Source organism: Scatophagus argus, chromosome 2 (assembly GCF_020382885.2).
Source record: "Scatophagus argus isolate fScaArg1 chromosome 2, fScaArg1.pri, whole genome shotgun sequence".
Lineage (NCBI taxonomy): Eukaryota > Metazoa > Chordata > Actinopteri > Scatophagidae > Scatophagus > Scatophagus argus.
In genome coordinates, this window is record NC_058494.1 from 3,352,618 (window position 1) to 3,374,644 (window position 22,027).

The 22,027-nt window shown below is 39.4% G+C and overlaps 1 protein-coding gene across 4 annotated transcripts in view; it reads right to left on the bottom strand.

The window, feature by feature from the left end:
- sorcs3 (sortilin related VPS10 domain containing receptor 3) overlaps positions 1 to 22,027 on the bottom strand; it is a 187,809-nt gene that overhangs the window by 61,598 nt on the left and 104,184 nt on the right. For all 4 annotated transcript variants that reach the window (XM_046401487.1, XM_046401497.1, XM_046401506.1 and 1 more), the window contains exon 4: positions 17,562 to 17,720. In XM_046401487.1, coding sequence (XP_046257443.1) covers positions 17,562 to 17,720 — 159 coding nt within the window. The remainder of the gene's footprint in view (positions 1 to 17,561; positions 17,721 to 22,027) is intronic.

The window sequence follows — 22,027 nt, forward strand, 5'->3', positions numbered from 1 at the left end:
GGCCATTTTGTTGTTGAACATTACTAGCCGTTTGCACTTTGTTGTGAACCCTCTGTATTCACATTCATGAAGCCGTCTCTTGACTTTAGACTTTGACAATGACACGCCCTCCTCCTCAAGAGTGTTCTTGACTTGGCTAGATGTTGTGAAGGGGTTTTTCTTCGCCACTGATGGAATTCTGTATCATCCACTTTAGTTGCCTTTTGGTGTCGCTGAGCTTGCCAGTTTACTCCTTCTTTTAAGAATGTTCCAAACTGTTTTGGCCACTCTTAATGTTTTTGCTTTATCTCTGATGTGTTCATTTTGTTTTGTTTTGGTTTGTTCTCAGCCTAATGATAGTCTCTTTCACTTGCATAGACGCCTCTTTGGATCAAATGTTGAGTGTTCCATTGTAGTGGTGTGCAGAGGCTAAATACCACTAAATTAAACTTGTTCCAATATATATGGACCTAACCTAACTAAGTTATCAAAAAAAACAAAGCAAAAACAAAACAGAGAGTCAACCAGGTAGCCAGAAAGAAATTTGCTGAAAATTCATTTGGAAATGCATTTTGAGGTGTACACTACACAGACCATAAGACACCGTTCTGACCTCATTTATGGTTTGAAAAACAAGTCAAAAAAATATTTTGATTCAGCATGTGATTGAAACATGAAACACTTGCAAGCCAAAGGAGATAAATACAGTCAAGAGAACATTCTCTTTCATTAAAGACGTTTTCCACAGTCTCTTGCTGCTTCAAAATATGGGTCCTATCTCGTCATGGCTTTCACACTGATGTTGTGTTACTGTGTGTAAACTTGAACAACGTATTTTTCTACGACACACTGCAGTAACAGAAGGCAAAGCAGGTTTTCAGCCTTTTTTCATTAGCACAGTTCCGTCTGCAGCATTGCATCGGCAACATTCTGCCACCCAGAAAAGCTTTGTGTATTAACATCAAAGCAGAAACAGCTCCACCAACACATAAAAGTTCTGATAAAAAGAGTCAAGACTCGGGAGTTATGGAAATGATAACTGCCGCATTATAGGCCCCTGTGTCCCACACAATTACTATAAGTCACTTTTATAGCTCCTAATTAAGTCTCCTATAAATTCTTGATGCATCTATGTACAGTGCTCTAAATCAAACGGCTTCTGTTGGCATCGCCTTGGCATATCCCATATGGGAAGGAAGAGGAGGACTGGTTTTATTCCCCGCAATTTATGGAGCCTGCAAAGTTCACAGTAGTGGGATGCTGCTATGGAGGGAGCTACGGGAAAGGGCTATGCAAATGAACCGTCTGGATTGTCCTGAGTGAGAGCCATCAGGGCTCTACAGTGTAGCATTCCCCTTGCTTGTCACTGCAGCTCTACAAATGGAGACAGCTGGTAGCTGGGATTGTTGGTTGGACAAAACAAGACATTTGAAGAGGTCACCTTCATTTGGAATCATTGAGAGACATTTTTGTTACTTATTGGGCTTTTTCAAACAGAAGAATTCATCATTTTATCTGTCATTTTAAGAACAAAGAGCATATTAATTGATTGATTAATTAATTAATTAATTAATTAATTAATTAAAATAATGACTAAATGCAACCCTAATCAGAGGCCATATTGAAGTAATCAGAAAGTAAAAACCATCAGAGAGCCACATGTATGTGTGTGTGTGTGTGTGTGTGTGTGTTTGCAGTTGAGGTCAGGGCTCTGTGCAGGCCAGTCATCCAACCATGAAAAGGTCCTTCCCCAAACTGTGGCCACAAAGCTGGAAGCATAGCATTGTCCAAAATGTCTTGGTATGCTGAAGCATTAAGATTTCCCTTCACTGTGAGTAAGGGGCCTACCCAGCCTCTAGAAAAACAGCCCCATACCACACCTGAATTAAATAATAAAAAGGGGTGTCCCAATTCTTTTGTCTACATAGTGTTTTGTCCCATATGATTTACAGTGTCAAACACTAAAGCGTGCCCAGTCAAGTCTAACAAATGCATTCCCTCTGGCTTTATGCTTACGTTCATACTGCACCACCTCTTTGAGGTTTCCCTCAGTGATTTCTTGTTATGCTATCTTGTTGCCTCGCTGCTACATAACAAATGATAGCAGGCAACACATCTGCCTAGCAGTCACACAGGTTCCGTGTGTACTCTCAAATGACATGTACTTAGTTCTTGTATTCATCTGACCTATCACTGTATCACTGTTTATCTATCATATTCGTTGCTGTTGAGGTTCATTGAAAATTCCCACTGCTTTTAATTTTAGCCTGCCATGAGCAGAACTGTAATGTATAACTCAACATGTACATCAAGTGGCTCTCACTCTGTATATAACACAAAGTAGCTCACTTCAACATGGGTCTTCAGGCAATCATTTTTCTCTACTTAGCAATAATTATGCTGTGAATAGCTAAGCCCATATGCATGAAAAGGAGGGCTATTATCCCCATTGTGCTCGCAAGTGTGCTGTCTGTATTGTCCTGATCATGTGTTTCAAATTAAAGTCCATTAAAAGTACCCTGGGAGGGCTGGCCCGCTGCAGCCCGGTGGAGCACAGCAGAGCTGTCGCAGCTTAGGACATGGGAGCTAAGCACTAAAGATACCTGCCATCTGGAGAATCATTGAGTTGAGAAATGCACTGCAGCAGCAAAGTAGCCTTTCTGGCTCAAGCTCGACACCACCTTTCAGACAGGCGCAGGAAATGGCTGCTGGTGGATCAGTTCAGATAGACGCCCTGTGACAGACTTGTAGGAAGTGCTTTCGTTTGTGAAGAAAAAGTGATCTGCCATTTTTAAATCAGTGGTTACCGCACAATTTTGTGAATGTTATTTTTAATTTTGGTTTAAAGTTCACAAAACATTTGTTCTTTAGAGTAGACAGAATCCTTTTATGTAACTCACAGTGTTTGTTTAGAGGAATAATGTTGGACTGACAGAGACAAAGAGCCATGATACCACACAAACAAGCATTCAACTTTGAGCTGCAGCCTACATTAGTTTTCTAGCTAATGTCTCCTTCTCCTCCTGTGAGCATATTTTGTGTTGTACCTTTGCTTGCACACAACAAAACAAACATCCACCTGAAGAAAAGTGCAAGAATATGATGCTGATGGCTAATTCACTAGTCAACAGCTCAAAAACCTAACTTTGATTAGTTTAGATTCTAAATGGTATAATCTCTTCAATACTGACACTACAAAAACATGTCTGTCCTCAGCTTATGAGCTACAGCTATCAATGCAATTAGGCTACACTATCCCTGCGTATCTCTGTGCCCGCCAGCTCATCTGTCAATCAAACACATACGTGCACTGACCAACACTCAAAGGCTTGGTTGTGTTGGTGTATTCTCACACACAAACATTTATTTTCTCCTTAATTTACTAAAAGAAACAACAGCAATCATAAATATCAACATTAAATTACCCAAGAATAAAAAAGGCTAACTAAGAAAGAAGGAACTGAACCACCCCAAAGCCATGTATTATACCAACTCTCAAGAGAAATAACAACTGAAGCTTCAAAAACAAGGCCAAAACAAGCCTAGCATTAATAAAGCCTGCTATGGTCCTAGAGTAAACAGGCCCAGTGATTGAGCTTGCAACATGTTGAATGACACCACTCACAGTTTGAAGAGCAAAAACAGAATTCATTTTTATTAGCTTTGGTGGTCAGTCTTATGTTTTAAAGTGATCCTGACAACTTGGAAAACATTCAGTGGCCCAGTGATTAGAATTTACACTGACAGAATATGTGATTGTTGGATTACTCACAAAGCATGATGTAATCTGACTAAATTTAGGCTGGGCAGCCATGCAGAAAATAAAAAGCCAATGCTGATATAAATTTAAAAATCAAAACTAAAAAGACAGAAGAAAGAAACAACCAAACAATAAACTATAATTAAGCTACAATACAATTGACATAAATTTCTCTTTATTTAGTAAGCGGGCCAGGAGAGGTAAAGGGTGAATTACACTGCACTCCTGATATTATTTGTGAGGCTGTGAGCAGACAATTTCTATCAATGCTTTTGCAAAAAATGAAACCGTCAGATTTTCCTAACAAGTAAGCCCTCCAAGAAAATAGAGAGCCGCATCATCTATCATCTGTGATTTCTTTCAAGCAACTTCAAAAATAAAAACAAAGCTGTTCAAATTGTGGATTATAAGTGGACTTGGAAATAATGGACTGTAACAGAAACAGAGATCTGCAGATGAAGCCTACGTTTAATCAAAAGAAAGTGGACTTGTTGAAAAGAACTCTAAGCTACATGGCTTTTTCTTTGGCAATCTGATTTAGTCTGCATGACGTTATAATATGAATTTTGTATATGTTCATATCAGAGGTTTAAATGAAGAATCGTATTTAAAAGGAAAAAGAGGTGTCAGCCGGGGATTACAATGGCAGAGACAGATCCCGAAAGGAAAGCACTCAGGGATGCAGACTCACTGCTTCCTATTAAATAAGGTTTGAATTAAAAGAGCTTATCTAAAGAGGACACTTCGATACCAGAATCTATAGCCACAGACAACAATATCACCCATATTAGAAATGTTACAAAATGGAAAATGCAAATTCTTTATATGGAGTCGATGCAAATGAAAAAAGAATGAAAGAAGGAAGAAAAAAAAAAAGCAATCCTGAATAATGTCTTCCTGCTCTCTCTGAATACTTTATTGAGTCTGATGTCCCCATTGCATTTCTGAAAACGTTTAGCCAGGTTGTAATTCAGCTAGAAATAATTAACAGCATAAATTTGCATCATTAGAGTGGATTAAGTCAAACAATGTTAGCATGTTGAAGGACTGAAGGGACTGTGAGGCTCTCTCCGAGTCTGCCGCTTCCTTTCATATTTTAGGTGGGCTGTCGGCTTCCCATGGGACCACATAGTGATGAACATTCCTACTTTATCTGCCAAACAAATATGCAGACATGTTATTTTGGTTGTAGGAGCACATACAGTATGTTTGTGTATGCTAGTGTGTGTGTGTGTGTGTGTGTGTTTGTAAGTGAACAGCAGTGGGAAAGAATGGCAATTACAGGCAGCAGTGTAGTGTGTTTTAGTCATCCCCTGAGCAGCTAAAGTAACTCACCCATTTTCCTCTACAGGGCATTTTCCCATTTCCTGGGATCACTCTGCTGACTGCTAACACCCAAATCTAGAACCCTGACAAACTGGGAGCGCTTACCCAGATGTGGCTGCACCTGTTTCTCTGTATCGCTGGAATGTATTCACAGACAAAATAGAAAATAGAAAAGAAAATGTTCTTTTGTAAAAATGCATACACTTATATAATAATAAAAGAACACTATTTTGTTATTCCTGAAACATTTGTCAAAGTCTGTCCAGTTTTGAAAGACAAAACACACTATTGCCACCAACATATGCACAAGGGGAATACTTTAACCAAGCTCCAGCCGTGGTCCTGGGGATTGTGCAGAGATTTTCTCCAAAGTCTTGCAGTCCAGATTAGCTTCCATCTGCTCATAGATACACATGCAACCTGCCTGCTATGTGTATCATCACTGTGTGTGTCTCTGCATCTTCTTTACACTAATCTTTTTCTAATCCCTTCACATGTTTTAACGGAATAATATATCATAGTATATTGTAATAGATGTATTAAATTCAACATATATTAAACTGGATTCAAAGGATTAGTCTACCTTAATAATAATTTCACTGTAATAACATTACAAGTAGGGCTGCAGTTTTGTTATGTGAAAGTAATGGATCACATTGCGTTTTTTAAAATTCTTTTTTTTTAAAAGAGATTATGAGAGATCATGCAGTACAGCATTTGTGAGCTCAGGCACTGATGCTGGATGAAAAACCTGTCTCACAATCTCTGTTCCAGTTCATCCCAAAGGTGTTCGATGGCGTTGAGGTCAGGTCTCTGTGTGGAAGTGACCCACACAGAGACCTGACCTGTTCTTCCACACCAAACCCATCCAATCATGTCTTTATGGACTTTGCTTTGTGCACTGGGACACAGTCATGCTGGAATAGAAAAGGTCCTTCCCCAAACTGTTGCCACAAAGTTGGAAGCATAGCATTGTCCAAAATGTCTTGGTATGCTGAAGCATTAAGATTTCCCTTCACTGAAAGTAAGAGGCTGAGCCCAACCACTGAAAAACAGTCCCATAACACACCTGAAATCAATAATAAAGAGGTGTGTCCCAATACATTTGTGTATATATAATATATCTGTGGAAAGTGCTCTATGTGGCATTCACAGAAGTCTTGGCAAGTGGACTTTGGGTCACGTATTGCCATGGAAAAGGGAACTCCTAATCGCACATTATGTCTGCCCCAGTCAGCTGCTAAACAAAATTAAGTTTAACATTAAGTTTTCAGATCTATTAAACATAGTTTTTATCTGTGAAACAAATATACATTGCCATGATGACTAATTAACACAACAGAAGAATGTTTTTATCTTAAATATTTATGTGAACCATGAAGGCCAACCCATAAAGGCCTATGCAGGCACCATATTTATGACATTAATGCCTGCTACTCCCTCATGCTGACATTATCTCTTGCTGTGTCACTCACAGCAGGTAGGTATGATTTGTATGTGTCACAGCTGTGCCACAAGTTGGGCAGTAAAGGCAGTGAAAATGATCATGCTATAAACATTTTAATCTATGCATGAGCTTATAACAAGGAACAACCAAAGGAAAAACAAACCGAACAAAACCACATCTGACTCCTTCATTATATGACAAACTCATATTGATATGCTTAAAAAATAAATACCTCTAACCTCAGGTTTTCTGTTTCTATTGTTTTCTGACAATTTCATTGAGACAGTTTTATTTAAGAACATGTGACTGCAATATAAACCAAAATAATGACAGTTTTATGAGCAGTGGTGGAGGAAGTATTCAGGTCCTTAGCACTAATACCACACTGTGAAAATACATGCAGTGCATTTGTTCTGCATTGAAAATGTTACTTAATTAAAAGTACAGTATGCAAGCCTAATCAGGAAAATGTGCTCATTGTTCTGAGCCATATGCATTAATATAAAAGCAGGATTTTCTATATCCATGAATTGATTGAGATAGAAATTCAGGAAATAGTGAAAAATGTGGTCACTATTACCTACAGCCAAAGTGATATCTTCACAGTGACCAACTGACCAACCAACAGTCCAAACCTCAACAATGTTAAAAATCCATTAAACATATTAGCCAGTTAATTTTCCATTAACGGTCTCTTTGAAACTCTTCAATAAAATGCAAAAACAACAGTATTTCCCTATGAAATCTTGTGGAGTCTCAAGTAAAGTAAGTGTACCTCAAATAGGTACTGAAGTACAATACTTGAGTAAATGTACCTAGCTGCACCACTTATGACTACATTTCAACACAGGAACTCACAGCTTTAGAAAATAAAGTATGACCAGCCTGAGTTGATATTGTATTTTAGTGGTGCAAATTGTTTTCAAGGTTTGTCAAAAATTTGCAAGTAGCCAAATGTTGGTAGTGGATATTTTTCGTTTTGTTCTGCTTTCACCAAACAGTGGTGAGTGAAGAATCTGACCATAACCCACAACATCATTTTCAGTGGTTTTCAGAAGCTGCAGGAGCAGTTTCTAGGAACAGTAAACAATTTCGCATGGACTGAAAATAAAAGTGTCTCATTTAAAATTGATGCTCTGCCTCAAACTTTCTGCTATTTTTTTGATGAATGTAGCTAGTTAATCCCACCTACTAAACTTTGATTGGGCACAACACCAGATCAGCAGTGTGAATCACTGAATACATATGAGATGAGACTGGATATTCTATGGTGCGAATAAAGCTTGATAAAATGTATTCTGTCTTTTTTCTTGCTTTATATCATACAGATTTTATAATTTAAGCTTCTACTCCAGACAGATTTTACTTGTAATTCTCTGCATCTTAGCATCTTACATATTCAACACGTATAAAGCAGCACAGATTCTTTAAAATCCATGAAAATGTATTACACTGACCACCAACAATGAAACATTATGCTGAAGCTGCAGTATTATATATGCATCATTATTTACTTCACTTTACTTAACACATACAATGATTATGTATTGTATGGACTATTACGACATACTCTGAGTCCTTACTACAGGTAGGCAGTCGCAATGCAGTATAAGCCTGCAGTCTTCATCCAGTTTAGAACTAGTCAAGAGCATCCACAAGACGCTTGAACTGCAATTTATTATAAGTCACTTCCACAGTGCTTTATGACTATATCAGGCAGCATTATGTGTTTCTGAGTGTGGTCATGAAGCATAATAAATGCTTTAAAGATTTTCTGATTGTGATTCATTCCTGAGTTTTCTGACCGTTCTGGGTCTGCACTACACGCTTGGTACATTATATGTAACACTTTGTTTATCGACTATGTCGTGACTTGATCGATGCCGTCACGTAACATGAATGAACCTCTTTGTGATTTTATCTGCTCACAGGTGTGAACAGGTGTACACTTGAACCCCTGTCCTACCAAGGTGACAGCCATCCAGAAGAAGCCTCCTGGAGGGATTCATAATTTCTTCAGGGAACGAGTGCCAGAAACAACATTACCTCAACTGAAAATGACTCAGTCAACTTAACTCAGTCATCACCATTAGTCAAGCGGAAGAGTAATTGAGCTCATCCCCATTACACGTAAGACAACAATATGGCACAGGAACGTCATTAGGTGCAGGAGAGGAAAAAGTGATGAAGAGCTCAGTAAAATGAGATTGGATTTAAACAAGTGCCGCTGCTGTCCTGGGGGCCTTACATGGATGCTCTTTGAGCGGATAGGTGGAAGCTGCATAATGATGAGACACTTAGTTTCCCTACTGTTCAGATTTATGGGCTCCAAGGCCTGTTACGATCATTAGGGGGATTGTGAAAGGAAAAGGGAAATGGGGTTGAGACTATATGGGCTTGGGAGGAGGTGGAAATTGCACAGATATTTTTTTTCTGGTAGCACAGCACTTTTGAAACATAAATCTTTGATCCTCTTCTCCCTATCTGTGCAATGGCATTTTATAATGGAAGACTCCCTCCAATTTCACACTCCAATTAATAAATTAGTTATGTCCCAATCTGCAAGTTTTGGTTGGTAATAAACAAACGGGTCACACCCTGGGGAAACCTGGTTAACAAAAAAAGAAAATATATATTTAACACAAGGTTAATAAAAACGAGCGGCTCTGTGTTTGAAAAACCAAGTGAACAATAGCAGTTCTGAAAAAAAGAGGCATATAAAAAGAAAAAAAACAAGTCAAAACAACAATCGTATCCTTTATTTTTACATAATGTTGCAAGTAGACCAGAAGAAAGTTCAGCTCCCTGGCAAAGGCTATACAAACATCAGCAAAATTTTCCACTGCTAAAACTGAATGAACGGCAGTCATTAGGCATTTGGAACATTTGAATAATTCATATCGCATAATCAACTTAAATCAACAGAAACATTTGCTTTTATGTTATTTGGGGTGGAGTTACAGCAGAAATTATACTGTTATCCTGATGACTCCTTGTCCCTTGAGATTAGCACTTATATAGTCGACAACATTTGTTAAAACCAAACCACTGATTAGCTCCATGTTTATTTTCTTTTTGACCAGCGACATGTTAAAGCACCACAGGCCAAAAATATTCCATTACATTTTAGCGAGAGGTCTGGGCAGGTCAATGTAATGCATACCTACCACATCAGTGCATTGCTTGCCAAAAGTCTCATTTGCTGTTGCTCCATGTTTCATAACTAATTAGACTCACACAAGTAGAAATATGAAACCAACACAGCAAGGCACTTTTGGCACTTTAGCAACAAGATAAAACTAGCCTGGTGTCATTTCCAGGGGTGGCAAGAGCGTCCCAGTCAAGGTTTCGGAAATTATGTTTTGTGCTCCTTTGCTGCACACTGACAGGCTCGCTCATGGGATGACAGTGACTAAAGAAAATGTCAGCATCACCTGTGGTCTGAAAACATACACCTTGGCTCCTCGCTTGGAGAAAACAGCTCAGAGAAGACATCCATCTGCATCCGCTCTGCAGCCAGCCCCCGCAGAGACAAGCGGAGTCGTTGATATAAATTGTCACCCCCCCACAGAACCTAAATATGCAAAAGTTTGTTTTTCCCTTACCTCTGTTGAGGTGATAAAGGGAATGGCTTTGATTTTAAGAGGTGATTTTAACCTAGTCTGTCATATCAGGGGTTGGCTCGGCTGCGGTGTCAGTGATGCAGACGATGATGGAATACGCTGCAGGCTTGTTTGAAAATTGATAAACAAGCCAACAAGGAGATCAACTGATATCTATGAATCTGTTGTCGCAGCAATGGAGGATGTCAGCAAAGCCTCTGTAACTGATAGAAATGAGTGATTTAACAGGAATTCGAGCATAATCCGTCAATCATCATCTGCTGTCATTTCCTTCCCTCTATTCCTTTGTCCTATATGTTTCTCTCACCCCAAACTCCTCTTGCAAACCTCACACACACATACACGCCAACAGCTCCCCATGCCCGACAGCCATGTTTCTCTCTAAGAGCAAAAAGTGGGCTGGCAGACCCACACAGCTGGAGGAGAGTAGTGGTCAGGTAATCCACATGTAAAGGTCACAACAAATGTCGAAATATCAAAGGCTTCTCCTTCAGGAATTCGACACACTTTCGCAGGACACAGGGTATTAGCCAAGGGCAAAGAGACGATCTTCTACCTTCACCTGTACTCGTCCCAGAGCGAAGAGCACAACCGTCACCTGACCTTTGGATAGAATCCAGAAATTTTACTGTAATCTGCCATACAGCATGCTAGCTAAACAGTGTATAATGAAAGTTAGCATGGTATTTTGCCTAATTTAAAACTGTCAAAGCAATATTTCTGTAATTTCCCAGTTATGGGACTAATAAAGGATTATCTTATCTTATTTACTTTGTTGATATTTTGTTAGTTAATCTTTATCAAGCGCTACCAAGTAGCAGAAAAGTTTCCTCTCATTGCTGTTGATACACTCCACTGTTGACTTGGCAGCATACCTCCATCTGCTGTTTTGACAACGGAGTGACAATATATATCTGCTATCCCATCAGAACGAGTCACTCCATCTGTTGTGCCTGCCTCTCCTTGCCACCTAGCCATCAGTGCTTCACTGTATCCATAATTTCCCTTTGATTTCAGAGCTCCTCTCCTTGTTTCATCATGACAGATAGAAGAAAACCTCAAACATTTCCTGATGAATCAAGCCATGCTTGACCTGGTGTCATCTTTCCCTATCTTGCTGTTTTCCAAGTAAAGTTTTCATACGCGCTACCCCCTCTATCTTGGGCTTATAATGATGTTTTTTGTGTTGTGCATTTTACTCTCTGATAATGAATATGCATTTCACAAAACTGATTAAGACCCCAACTAAGCTGCCAATGCTTTTAATCTTCTTCATAAGCATACCTCTGTAACAGTCTGGAATTAACCTGCCAAATGTCCATGTATGAAACATTTAGTGATGACCTACTGTGTTATTACTTTTTGACTCTGAGCCATCCATGACCTCAGTAATGACATTTATCCTTTTGTCTGTAGTAGGATCACAACTCGGTGCCGTTTAGAGCTTTGGTCAAATCCCATTTGTGTTCACCTGCTGTAGCTACTGAGACACCAGCTTGATGCTGCAGCAGCCTTAAGAGATTGCCACTCCTCCAGTGGAAATACAAACACACAAATGAAATGTTTGCATGGACCTAGGCCTACCTTGTTGTGTTGTTGTTGTCTAGTGTGAATATGTAGTGCATATTCACATGTGGATCCAACTTAATGAGGTTAGAACTGAACCATGACACATTTGTGGTGTGAATACACTGGTGGCTGTCTATGCTTCTCTGAAGTGCAAGTTTGGCTATTGCTTTGGGTTCAGGGGAAATGTGAGGATGGGGAATTTCAATTTGTCAGTGCTTAACTTCTGTTTGTGCATGCTGGTCAGGCTGCAGCAGACCAGTAAGAAATTCACCTTCTGAGTCTGTGTGCTTGCATGTAACAGGCAGCTGATCAGAGATCTCAGGCTCCTGAAAGGCACATTTTTAGAACATGTGCCAATCAAAAATATGGCAATGATGAATTTGTTTCTGGCTGAAAGCAAATCATTTAAAATGCTATGAAATGACATAACTGTAAACTAGCAAAGTTTCTCTCTCTCTCTCTCTCTCAACCCAGCCGGTCAAGGCAGATGGCCGCCCATCTTGAGCCAGGGTCTGCTCCGAGGTTTCTGCCTTCTAAAAGGCAGTTTTTCCTCACCACTGTCACCAAGTGTTTGCTCAAGGGGGAATGTTGGGTTCTCTGTATTACAGTTTAATTAAAGAGTTTGGTCTAGACCTGCTCTAATTGGAAAGTGTCATGAGATAACTTTTGTTGTGAATTGGCGCTATATAAATACACTGAATTGAATTGAATGGAGACAAAGTTACAGTACATTTTAGACTGGATTTAAAGGGACATTCCACCAGTTAAACATGTCTGAGAAAATAACCCTGATGATGTCATTGGGGTTTATATATATTTTTTGAGCAATTCTAGTTGCATGGCTTTAGGAAGAGCTTTCACAAAATCCAGATGATGTACCTCAATTTAATTAACATCGGACACATTAAGTAAACTAGGGAAATTCTTTCAAAATGCAAATCGAATCATTTTAAAATGCCCAACTTTACAGCAGAAATAAGCATGTTTACAGCCTGATAGAAAAAAGCATTTTCAGTATTTTAGTTTTTTTTTGTTTTTTCTTTAAATGCACATACCTCACAAATAATAAGGTTTGTTGTGCAGTTAATTGTAACAGACCATATTAACTCTTGCTCTTTGTAAAAAAAAGCCATACTTTGAAATTTGAAAGCACATGTGGGTCTGATTAAAGATGTTGCATCATGGGAAATGATTTGTTTTTTTGTTTTTTTTAAGTGCTTGTTCCTTCTTAGGGAGTAAAAGTCAGGATGTACCGTTGCATCAGTATTGAGAATTCCTTTCAAGTCGTCTCTAAAACATGGTAATACAATTTAATGACAGCACAAGGAATAAGGGGTTCATGATGATGATAATAAAGATATAGTGATCAATGATGATCTCTTGCACATAGCAGCTGGGAAAATATTCCATTTGGTCACAGGTCAAATACTCGTATAAAGAAAAAGCTAAATGTAAACAACATTTGATTACAGTGCACAGCACTGTACTCTTGTCTCTGATGCAATTATCAGATGTATTAATCACTACACAGCCCATTAGAGAGTCACGGCCTTGTCGCTCAAGTTTGCCGAGGCGTAGGCAGCGGTGCTCATTTGCCTGATAAAAACCTATTGTTTACAATCGCTTCAGATCTGCTGCTAGGGAAATGTTGATCTTTTTTCTTCACTTTTGAGAAATTTATTTTTCTACAGCTTTCTTCAAATGATCCTAAATAACTGCCAATGCGCAGTCAGAATTATCATAGTTTTCATGTCAGCTAAAGGGAAAAAAAGGTTTCCCATGAAAAAAGGGAGGAAATTAGAAATAAACGGCCTGTTTTTCTCCGGGCTTTTGTCAAAATGAAAAAAAGGGGAGATTTAAGGCAATATTCCCTAACAGTCAGTCTACTGGGAGCTCAGACGGTTCACAGAGAATAAAATAAGACAACTCCCATCTATTCTATGTGAGGAGTTTCTTTCCTTTACTGTTCTTCTGTGTCAGCCTGTTTACATAACTCACTCACTTGGCAACAGCTACATTGGCCCTATTCTCAGAAGCCAACTTGGGATTTCATCAGTGAGTCTCCTCAAAGCCCTTGCAGTCAAGCGATAAGATCCTGGAGAGGTCAATAAGAGTTCTAAACCTGAAAATACCTCCATTTACTCAAAAAAGGAACTAACCTCACTGTTACTTTAAAACAGAAAGTCATAAAAGAGAATCAAGAATTACAACAAATATTTCACTCCAGCCTATTTGTTCTGACATGGATTCAGATGTCTCGCCAAAGCATTTCACTCCTGCCTCAAGTCCTCAGGGCTGCACTTAACCACAGCTAAGCACCAACTTACAGCTGATTAAATTCAGAGTGACCCAGTCTGAAAACTATTAGCCGGTTACAAGCTGAAAATGAGCATATTAAAGCTCCTCGCTGCTGGCTCAATGGACGAGATGAAGTGTCGCGGCTGCGAGGGAAATCAGGTCGAATTAAGCAACCAGCAATGTCTGTGTAAACCTCTTTTCACTAACTAGATGAAGAACATATTCTTCATTTGCAACAACAGCCCTGGGGAGGTGGTTGTGGATGACACATTCAAGAGTGGAATGAATATGGGTTTAGCAGAGGTAATAATCACGCCTTGCTTTGGTGTATCCTAGTGATGATGCAAATTATTACCAGGGTGGTCATACCCTCAGAATACCTGTAAGCAATACACGTACTGACCCCCACTACTTTGTTAATGATAAGTTGCCAGATTCAAGTCTCAGCTGCCTTCTTGAACTTTCTCCTCTGCTGCTTGATGTATATCCCACCTTCATGACTGAGCTGGATTTAATCAGTGAGATCAATAGCTGTTAGCATCATTGATCTTGTGAGTCTATTTCATGGGCAAGTCAGACACACCTCATATTTTGTATATGCTATAAATTTTATAGATAATGCAAGCTGCTAAGGGCTGTTTTTAATTAACATTAGGAAAGACTGTTTTGGAGTAATGTAAAAGGGGTGAGTGATGAGTAGTTTTTACTCCGCGTAATCCATCAGAATAATTTTATGTTTTGCCCAGAACCTTGGCTGAAGGCAGACAGTGCCTCTCTTTCAACTACACTCCAGACTTCACAGGGATTTTAACTTCTTGAACCTGGCTACCTTGTTAATCTTAATAGCTACAGTCTAAAATAGCAGCAGCAGAATTTCCATGCTAAGTTTTATTGCTGGAGCAAAGTAGAGAGCTCAAATTAAAGTTATGATCCTTAAGACTTTTTTTTTGTTGTTGCTCTCTGCGACTGAATGGCTCATATGCAAAAATAAGATTTAGAGGTAGATGTGAGACTAGAGAGAAGGAAAAAGATTCTGTAGAAAGTCAACCATAAATATTATTCAGTCTACAATATGGAAAGATGGTACAAAGATGGTTTCTGTCATGTAGGTAGTGCTTTCCATTTTCTTGTAAGTTTGAATTTAATTAGTTATTTGATGTTGTGAAAAGGGGGGGTAAAACATCACGAATGACAGCTAAACACTGCTCAAAATTAGGTCAGGCAGGTGTGTGGGCGAAAACTTGAGAATACCGCAACTCCATCAGACAATCACTACTGCACTTATTCAATCAGCACAAGAATGCCTATGCCAAGAAAAAACCTGACACTGGCTCTAGCAGAGAAAACCTTCTCAAAGCTTTGCCACTGATGGGTTCAATTCCGTCACCACTGTTCACCAATCACCACCCTCCTGTGTCCACAGGCATGACAATGACTTTGACTGTCAGGTCAGAGTCTTTACCCACAGTCTCAGAGGACTGTGCGAAGATGGCGTTCAGAGCTCCATACTGTGTGATAAAGCCTACTGAAGGTGACACCATATTGAAAACTGGAAAGGAAAATGGGAGTCTGAGAATTGCTTTCATTGAGTGATGTTGTTTTTGGCTAATGTACTATACACCATTAAATCTGAAATAAAAGCTCTAACTCAAACACTGTAACAGCCTGCTCTCAGATAATAACTGTGTCTCTGCTCTGCTCAGACAAAATAAGGGCCAGTCTAAAATGAGCCAAGGTAAATAAATTACTAGTACCTTTACTGTAATGGCTTGCATGGTGCATGCAGCATTGTGCACATTTCCACAGTATCATTTCCTGCAGTTCAACAACATAGTGGTTCCAAACTCATCGCTCTGTTCAACTGAGATTCTGTGTTTAATAGAAATGCTCTTCACTCACTGCAGAAGTCATTCTAACTGGTTACACTCAACTCTGCAACTTTAAGCTACTACCCTAAGAGTTCTTGCAAATGTTGCACATTCTTGCAAATTGTCCAATTGGTATACTTCCAATTAAATATTTTTATATTTATATTATATATTAAATGCTAATCTATAACCGAACGTAGTGCATTTTAGTTAGCACTGATCAGGTCAGCTGAACACACAATCATGTGCACTTTCTAGTGCAAACAAAGCTCAAGGAAATTTTACTTTATTTACAGAAAGTTCCTCTGAAAATCCGTTTTTAAAGGGGAACACATTAAAGTCTGTTTATAGATGTTGAGGGGTATATGCATGCTTTATGCAAATGGTCTTCTGCATCTCTTGAGATAGCTGTGTGAAGCTGTGTCTCTTCACCCTGCTCTTTAATTCAGATTGAGGCAAGCTGATCAAGTAGAGGCCAGGTTTCACAAGGAAGAAGAATACATCCATTTTCTATACCGCTTATCCGTCAGGGTCGCGGGGGAGCTGGAGCCTATCCCAGCTGACTACGGGCGAGAGGCAGGGTTCACCCTGGACTGGTCGCCAGTCAATCGCAGGGCCAACACACAAAGACAGACAACCACACACTCTCACACTCACACCTAGGGGCAATGTAGAGTAGCCAATTAACCTAATGTGCATGTTTTTGGTATTGTGGGAGGAAGCCGGAGAACCCGGAGAAAACCCACGCAGGCACAGGGAGAACATGCAAACTCCACACAGAAGGGCCCAGACCGGGATTTGAACCTGGAACCCTCTTGCTATGAGGCGACAGTGCTAACCACTGCACCACTGTGCCGCCCCACATGGAATAGAAAGGTCAAAATTTCTGGCTCTGCTGCATCGAATTTGATTATTTTTAAAACTGTCCTACAATGTTATAGGAGGGTGTTGCTAAGTCACAGTTGGTTACGGCTAGATTTGTTTGCAGAAAAAAAAACATAAAGGGGTTACTTCTAGTTTTATTGGCATTTTATTGACTATGTGACAGATCCAACATGACTACATCCTTCATTATGAACTTTTATGTACTCCCACAAGGTTAGCACTGTCAACATGATTTGCTTACCTAGTTGAATTTACTTCACTTGCAAATCTAGCAAATAGCAAATCTAGCAAATCTCCTCACTCTATTGAAACATACTGACTTCAGTAATAGTCATGAATGCTGGTGAGGCTACTCCCTAATTTCTAAATATTAAAGGTTTTTAACAATGGATAAATAATTTAGTTTTCCGTTACATGATCAAACCCATTTCACGGTGCAAACTGAAGCAGATAAGAAAACTAGCAGGCCTTGTGCTATAATGTGATAATAAATAGCTACATAATAGGTGTATGTTGAAATAGAGACCTGTATGCACTGAGAACTAGTTTCAAATAAAGATTTGCTTCACCATTTCAAGTGAATAAAGGCTCACACCACTCTGTGATAATTGATGTTAGTCCACAGGATTCATATTCAGAAAGTGAATGAATGCGCTACCAACAGGTAATTTGCTACATAAAGAAAAACACAGGCCCTAGTGAACATGTACTATTGGGAACACAAAACTAGAGAGTGCTCTAATTAAGTCACATTTAGCTGGCTGTGGCAAGAAAAGAAAAGAAATGTGAAATAAACACAATCTCACCTTCTGGTCATGACTGTAAGCTAAGGCCCAGTCCTCTTCAGTAGGGTGGAATAAAAGGCTCAGGACGTAAAAAGTGAGGCGGTACTTCTGGTAACTGGCTCCCTCATCAGAGCTGATGAGCACGCTGCTCTCAAACTCCGGATCTGTCAACACCATAATCTGTGTGAAGAGAGAGAGAGGAGAAATCAGATTGAGTACACATGTGAGGGAGTAGTTAAGAGTTTTTTGAAGATGGGAGAAGAAAGGATTTGAAGGGCGAGTTTGAGTAAAGAGGTGGAAAGACAGGGAGATGAGAGGAGGTAGAAGAGGGATGTTAGAGGCAGGAGCGCTGTCAGCAGAAAAGGCCTGACTTTTGGCACACGTCAGGCTTCTGCTTGGCAAACAACTCCTCTATATTTCCAGCTTCATTTCATGAGTGTGACTCTTGCCCTGTTGCCATGGCTATGTGGCTCTTCCTGTGCACTCCGAAGCAAAAGATTTTTATCATCTTTCTCCAAAACAAGATCAAGGTTGTTCACAGCTACAAGAGATGAAAAATGTGCAGACCAAAATATACCAAAAAGAACACTTTAAGCACACACACAAAAAAAAAAAAACATGAAATGATTTGACGTAATACGTAACAGAAATGTAACAGAGCTTACAGTCTAGTTACAATCAGGACTGTACAAACAAGGTATTAAGCAGCCATGCATGAATCAGCATAATACAGTATGTTATTTTCTTTATCAGCTCGTCCTTTAGCATGTAATTTCTTAGCATTTCTACTTCCAATAGAATTCTAATTTCGAATTTAACAGCACCACAGTGGTAGAAGCCCTAATTTCATGCTTGGAATATTTCTGCCAGAGCTATCACAGTTATTACAAAATTCAATAAGAGCAGGAATCACACAATGCATATTTCTTTCCTCTAATGACATTTAGAGCCTTTGTGGAAGCAGATAAAATACTCACAGGAATTCCTCCTTGACTAAAGAAGAGGTGTGTAATATACTTTAAGAAAATTGTATTCTTTTGAATCAGATTAGGCTTTTGGACCCATATACTCATGTTAAAAAGGTTATGAAATTTCAAATGTGGCAAAAAAATAAAGTAATTCCTAGAACATTTAGCATATATTCTGCAATTTTGACCACGAAATAATTTCAAGTGATTTATATTATCACACATGAATCAATACAGGTTAATCTTCATCACAATGCAATGAGAAAATGTGTCTCGCAAGGAAGTTAAAACACACAGTACACATTAAATACAAGATCAAAACTGAAAACATGTCGTTTTTTTATGATAGCCTACTGAATATCTGCCACACAACAGCTTACTCTGCTGTTGCTCTGAGGCTACCAGATATCCACACCCCCTTATTTGCATACAACAGACGGAAATAAAAAGAGCTGTGAAATAAATGTTGCAATTTAATTCTTCTTTAATTCATATAGCATTAAACAGCATTCAATAGTCTGGTGGTACATCTCTGTGTGATGGTCACTACAGGTGGATCCCTTCACATTATACTTGCTGTGTTTTCACACTTGGTCCCTTTCAGCAGTCCAAATGAACTCAGAGAGCAATTAGTCAGCATTTTTTGCACATATGTGAACACAGCAAACAAACTCAAACCCCTCTGAAACGAACCGAACTGAGACCACTTGGGGCAGTTCACTTAACGTGCACATTGTAAACAAAATGCGCTCCAGGTTTACTTTGTCTTCATTTTAGCCCTTTAGGCTTGCCATAGGTAGATCACATCACATCGCAGTCGAAAAAACGAATAAAAAACGTGGATGATGAAAAGATGGCAGGTGGAGGAGGAGGATGAGGTGTTGTGGGGCCTTTTGTGTTCACATGAAATCTGAACAATTCTGTTGTGGTTTTCTTTATGTCTGTGGGCTAATCTAACCACAAACCACAGCAATATTGATATGGCAAATATAGCAGCTGCCATCTTCATCAAGTGACAGCTACCCATGATCCAATGCAGTAAAGGTCTGAGAGTCCTAGAGGAACTACAGTGTAAACCGAAAGAGGACCGAGGCCTCATCAGAGCTGAAGAGGACCAGAAATAAAACTGGGCACTTATTCCAATAAAGTCGCAATATGAAAGCAAATAGAATTGAGTCTCTTTTCTGTTTTTGGTCCATTTTAAGTGGACTGAGTTTGGTTCATTTAAAAAGCCTTTAAAAATGTATCCTTTATTCTTGAGTCTTTCATTTGGTTTGAACTACAACACCCATACCTCTACAAAGACTGTGTGGTGGAAGTGTGGATGGTGGTCATGCTTGTGGCCCGAAAAGCTGTGTTCTCTCTCGTCAATTCAGTTTGAATTGGAAAATCAGCAGCACATTTGTCACTGACAGAAATGCTAGCCCTCTTTCCAGAGCTTTAAGCAGGAACCCTCCCTCGTGGTGATTTAGATAAATTGTTTTTCATTAAGCACCAATAAACCAGCAGCAAATTCTCAACCTGGAATTCTCATTGGTCCAAGTATTACCACTCACTGTGTAATGGCAAGGCCTCCTGATATCTGCCAGTGAATTGCATGTCAGTTTTTAAGCAGTAATTATATTCTTTAAGAGTATAGTAAGGAGTAGACTCCATTAGGAAGAGGAAATTAAATTTCACCTTGCTTTATTTTGAGTCAACTCTCAGGATTTTCAGTTAAATAGAAAGGTAGGAATGCCTTGACGAGGTCTATAATGCACATTTCAAATTAAAACCCGCTCTTACTCCCTATTCAAGCCTCATGCAGAGAAATGGGTGTAATGCACCCCTTCTCTATGCTCTCTGTGTAACTATAACCTTCATTTGTAGTGCCTTCACTTCATCTTTTCTCAAGCGTTGACTCAGGGAGCCTCACAATGTGCTCTTTTAATTCTGGGAACAGGGCCTAGAAAGTATTGTCACATCCACATTACACCACCATGTAAGTGTGAAAACAGCCACATTATTTCCAAACCTTACACATTATCGTAACAAGCCAGTTTCTGTCTGCTGCCTCTGTGATTAGAAAGAACCCACAGCCAATCTGAAGCCAATACAAAGGCGGGAATAGGAGCAGTGGCCAATTTCTCTCCTGCCTACGAAAACAATCGCCCTCAAACAATAATTACTCACTTCCAAAATCACAGTGACCGATAGCATTAGCAAGGGGTGATTAAGATTTCCCTCACAGCCTCACATCCACTCAGCCCTTTGTGAGGAAGCAGGCGAGTGAGGAGGGTAACAATACTAAATCAATAGAGGTTGGAGGGAGAACCGCTTTGTTTAGCCTGATGTTGAGCTGTGCAAAAGCTGGAGCATAGAGATAGAAGCCGGTAGTTGTTGGATCACGAGGTAAGTGGAGGTATGGATCAGAGACGGAGGGAAAGAGACACCCCGCAGCAAATGAATCACATCACGCCAGATCAATTGAGCTTAGTCTGTCTTTGACGGGATGTTTTAACAGAGAGTTGTCGCTACAATATGCTCATTAACCATGGATCAAGACTTAATCACCCACATTTGGCTATCATGTTTTCACTGTCTTGCTTCCTCAATGGCATTTTAACTGTGCATGTCTTTATTTTTAAATTAACCTAATCTACCAGCCATTCGATCAAACCGCTCAAGGACTGAGCACAAACTAAGCTCAGAGAAAGACATCAAAATATAGTTGAGTAGATTCATGGGGGGGTGTCATTTTCAGGGGCTTTGTGTTAAATGCCATTACTATCATTCAAATCCATAATGTGACATTGTAAAAGGTCACAGCTTCAGCTTTTTTCTTGGACAATGTAAGAGAAAATCTACATATGCTTCTATATAATATTCAGTATCCTATTGTGGGTGAAAGGAATATCTCAAAGAGCAGCAGACAATTTATCTTACAGTGAGTGATTAGGCATTCTCCTGCATTTTCTATGCAGGAGAACACACGCGGATGCTAAATAAGGCCACTCTGAAGCAATGAGGCAACAAAGCCAGCATACGGGCAAACTTTCATCCATCTATAGGATGGCAAATCGAAATAATTAGATCAGAGATAAGGTGCGGAGGGGGAATCGGCCCATGAGCAGAGCCAGAGGTCAACCATTAGAGTAAAGCATTCTCCTGAGCTTGTTACTAGATTTTGGCTGCAGTGACTCATATACGCAGTATCACGCATGCAAGAAAATGCATTTCTTTCTTTCTTTCTTTCCTTTAGTTCTTTCGTTTCTTTTCTGTTTTTGAGATTGGTTTAAAAAACATCAAATATATATTTTTTTTCCTAGGTATTATTTACATCCTGTATATTTGGTGATGCAAGTGTGAATTCTCTTTTTCCCTCCTTGGGGTGTTAATAAAGTTGATCTAATCTTATACAACTGAAATTACAAAAAAGTATGTCAAATCAGCAGTGGAGAGGACCTTAGGGACTACATTCCTGCAATGCCCTTGATGTGGAATTAAATTTTCTCCGTGTAAAATAGGGAGAAGGAGTGA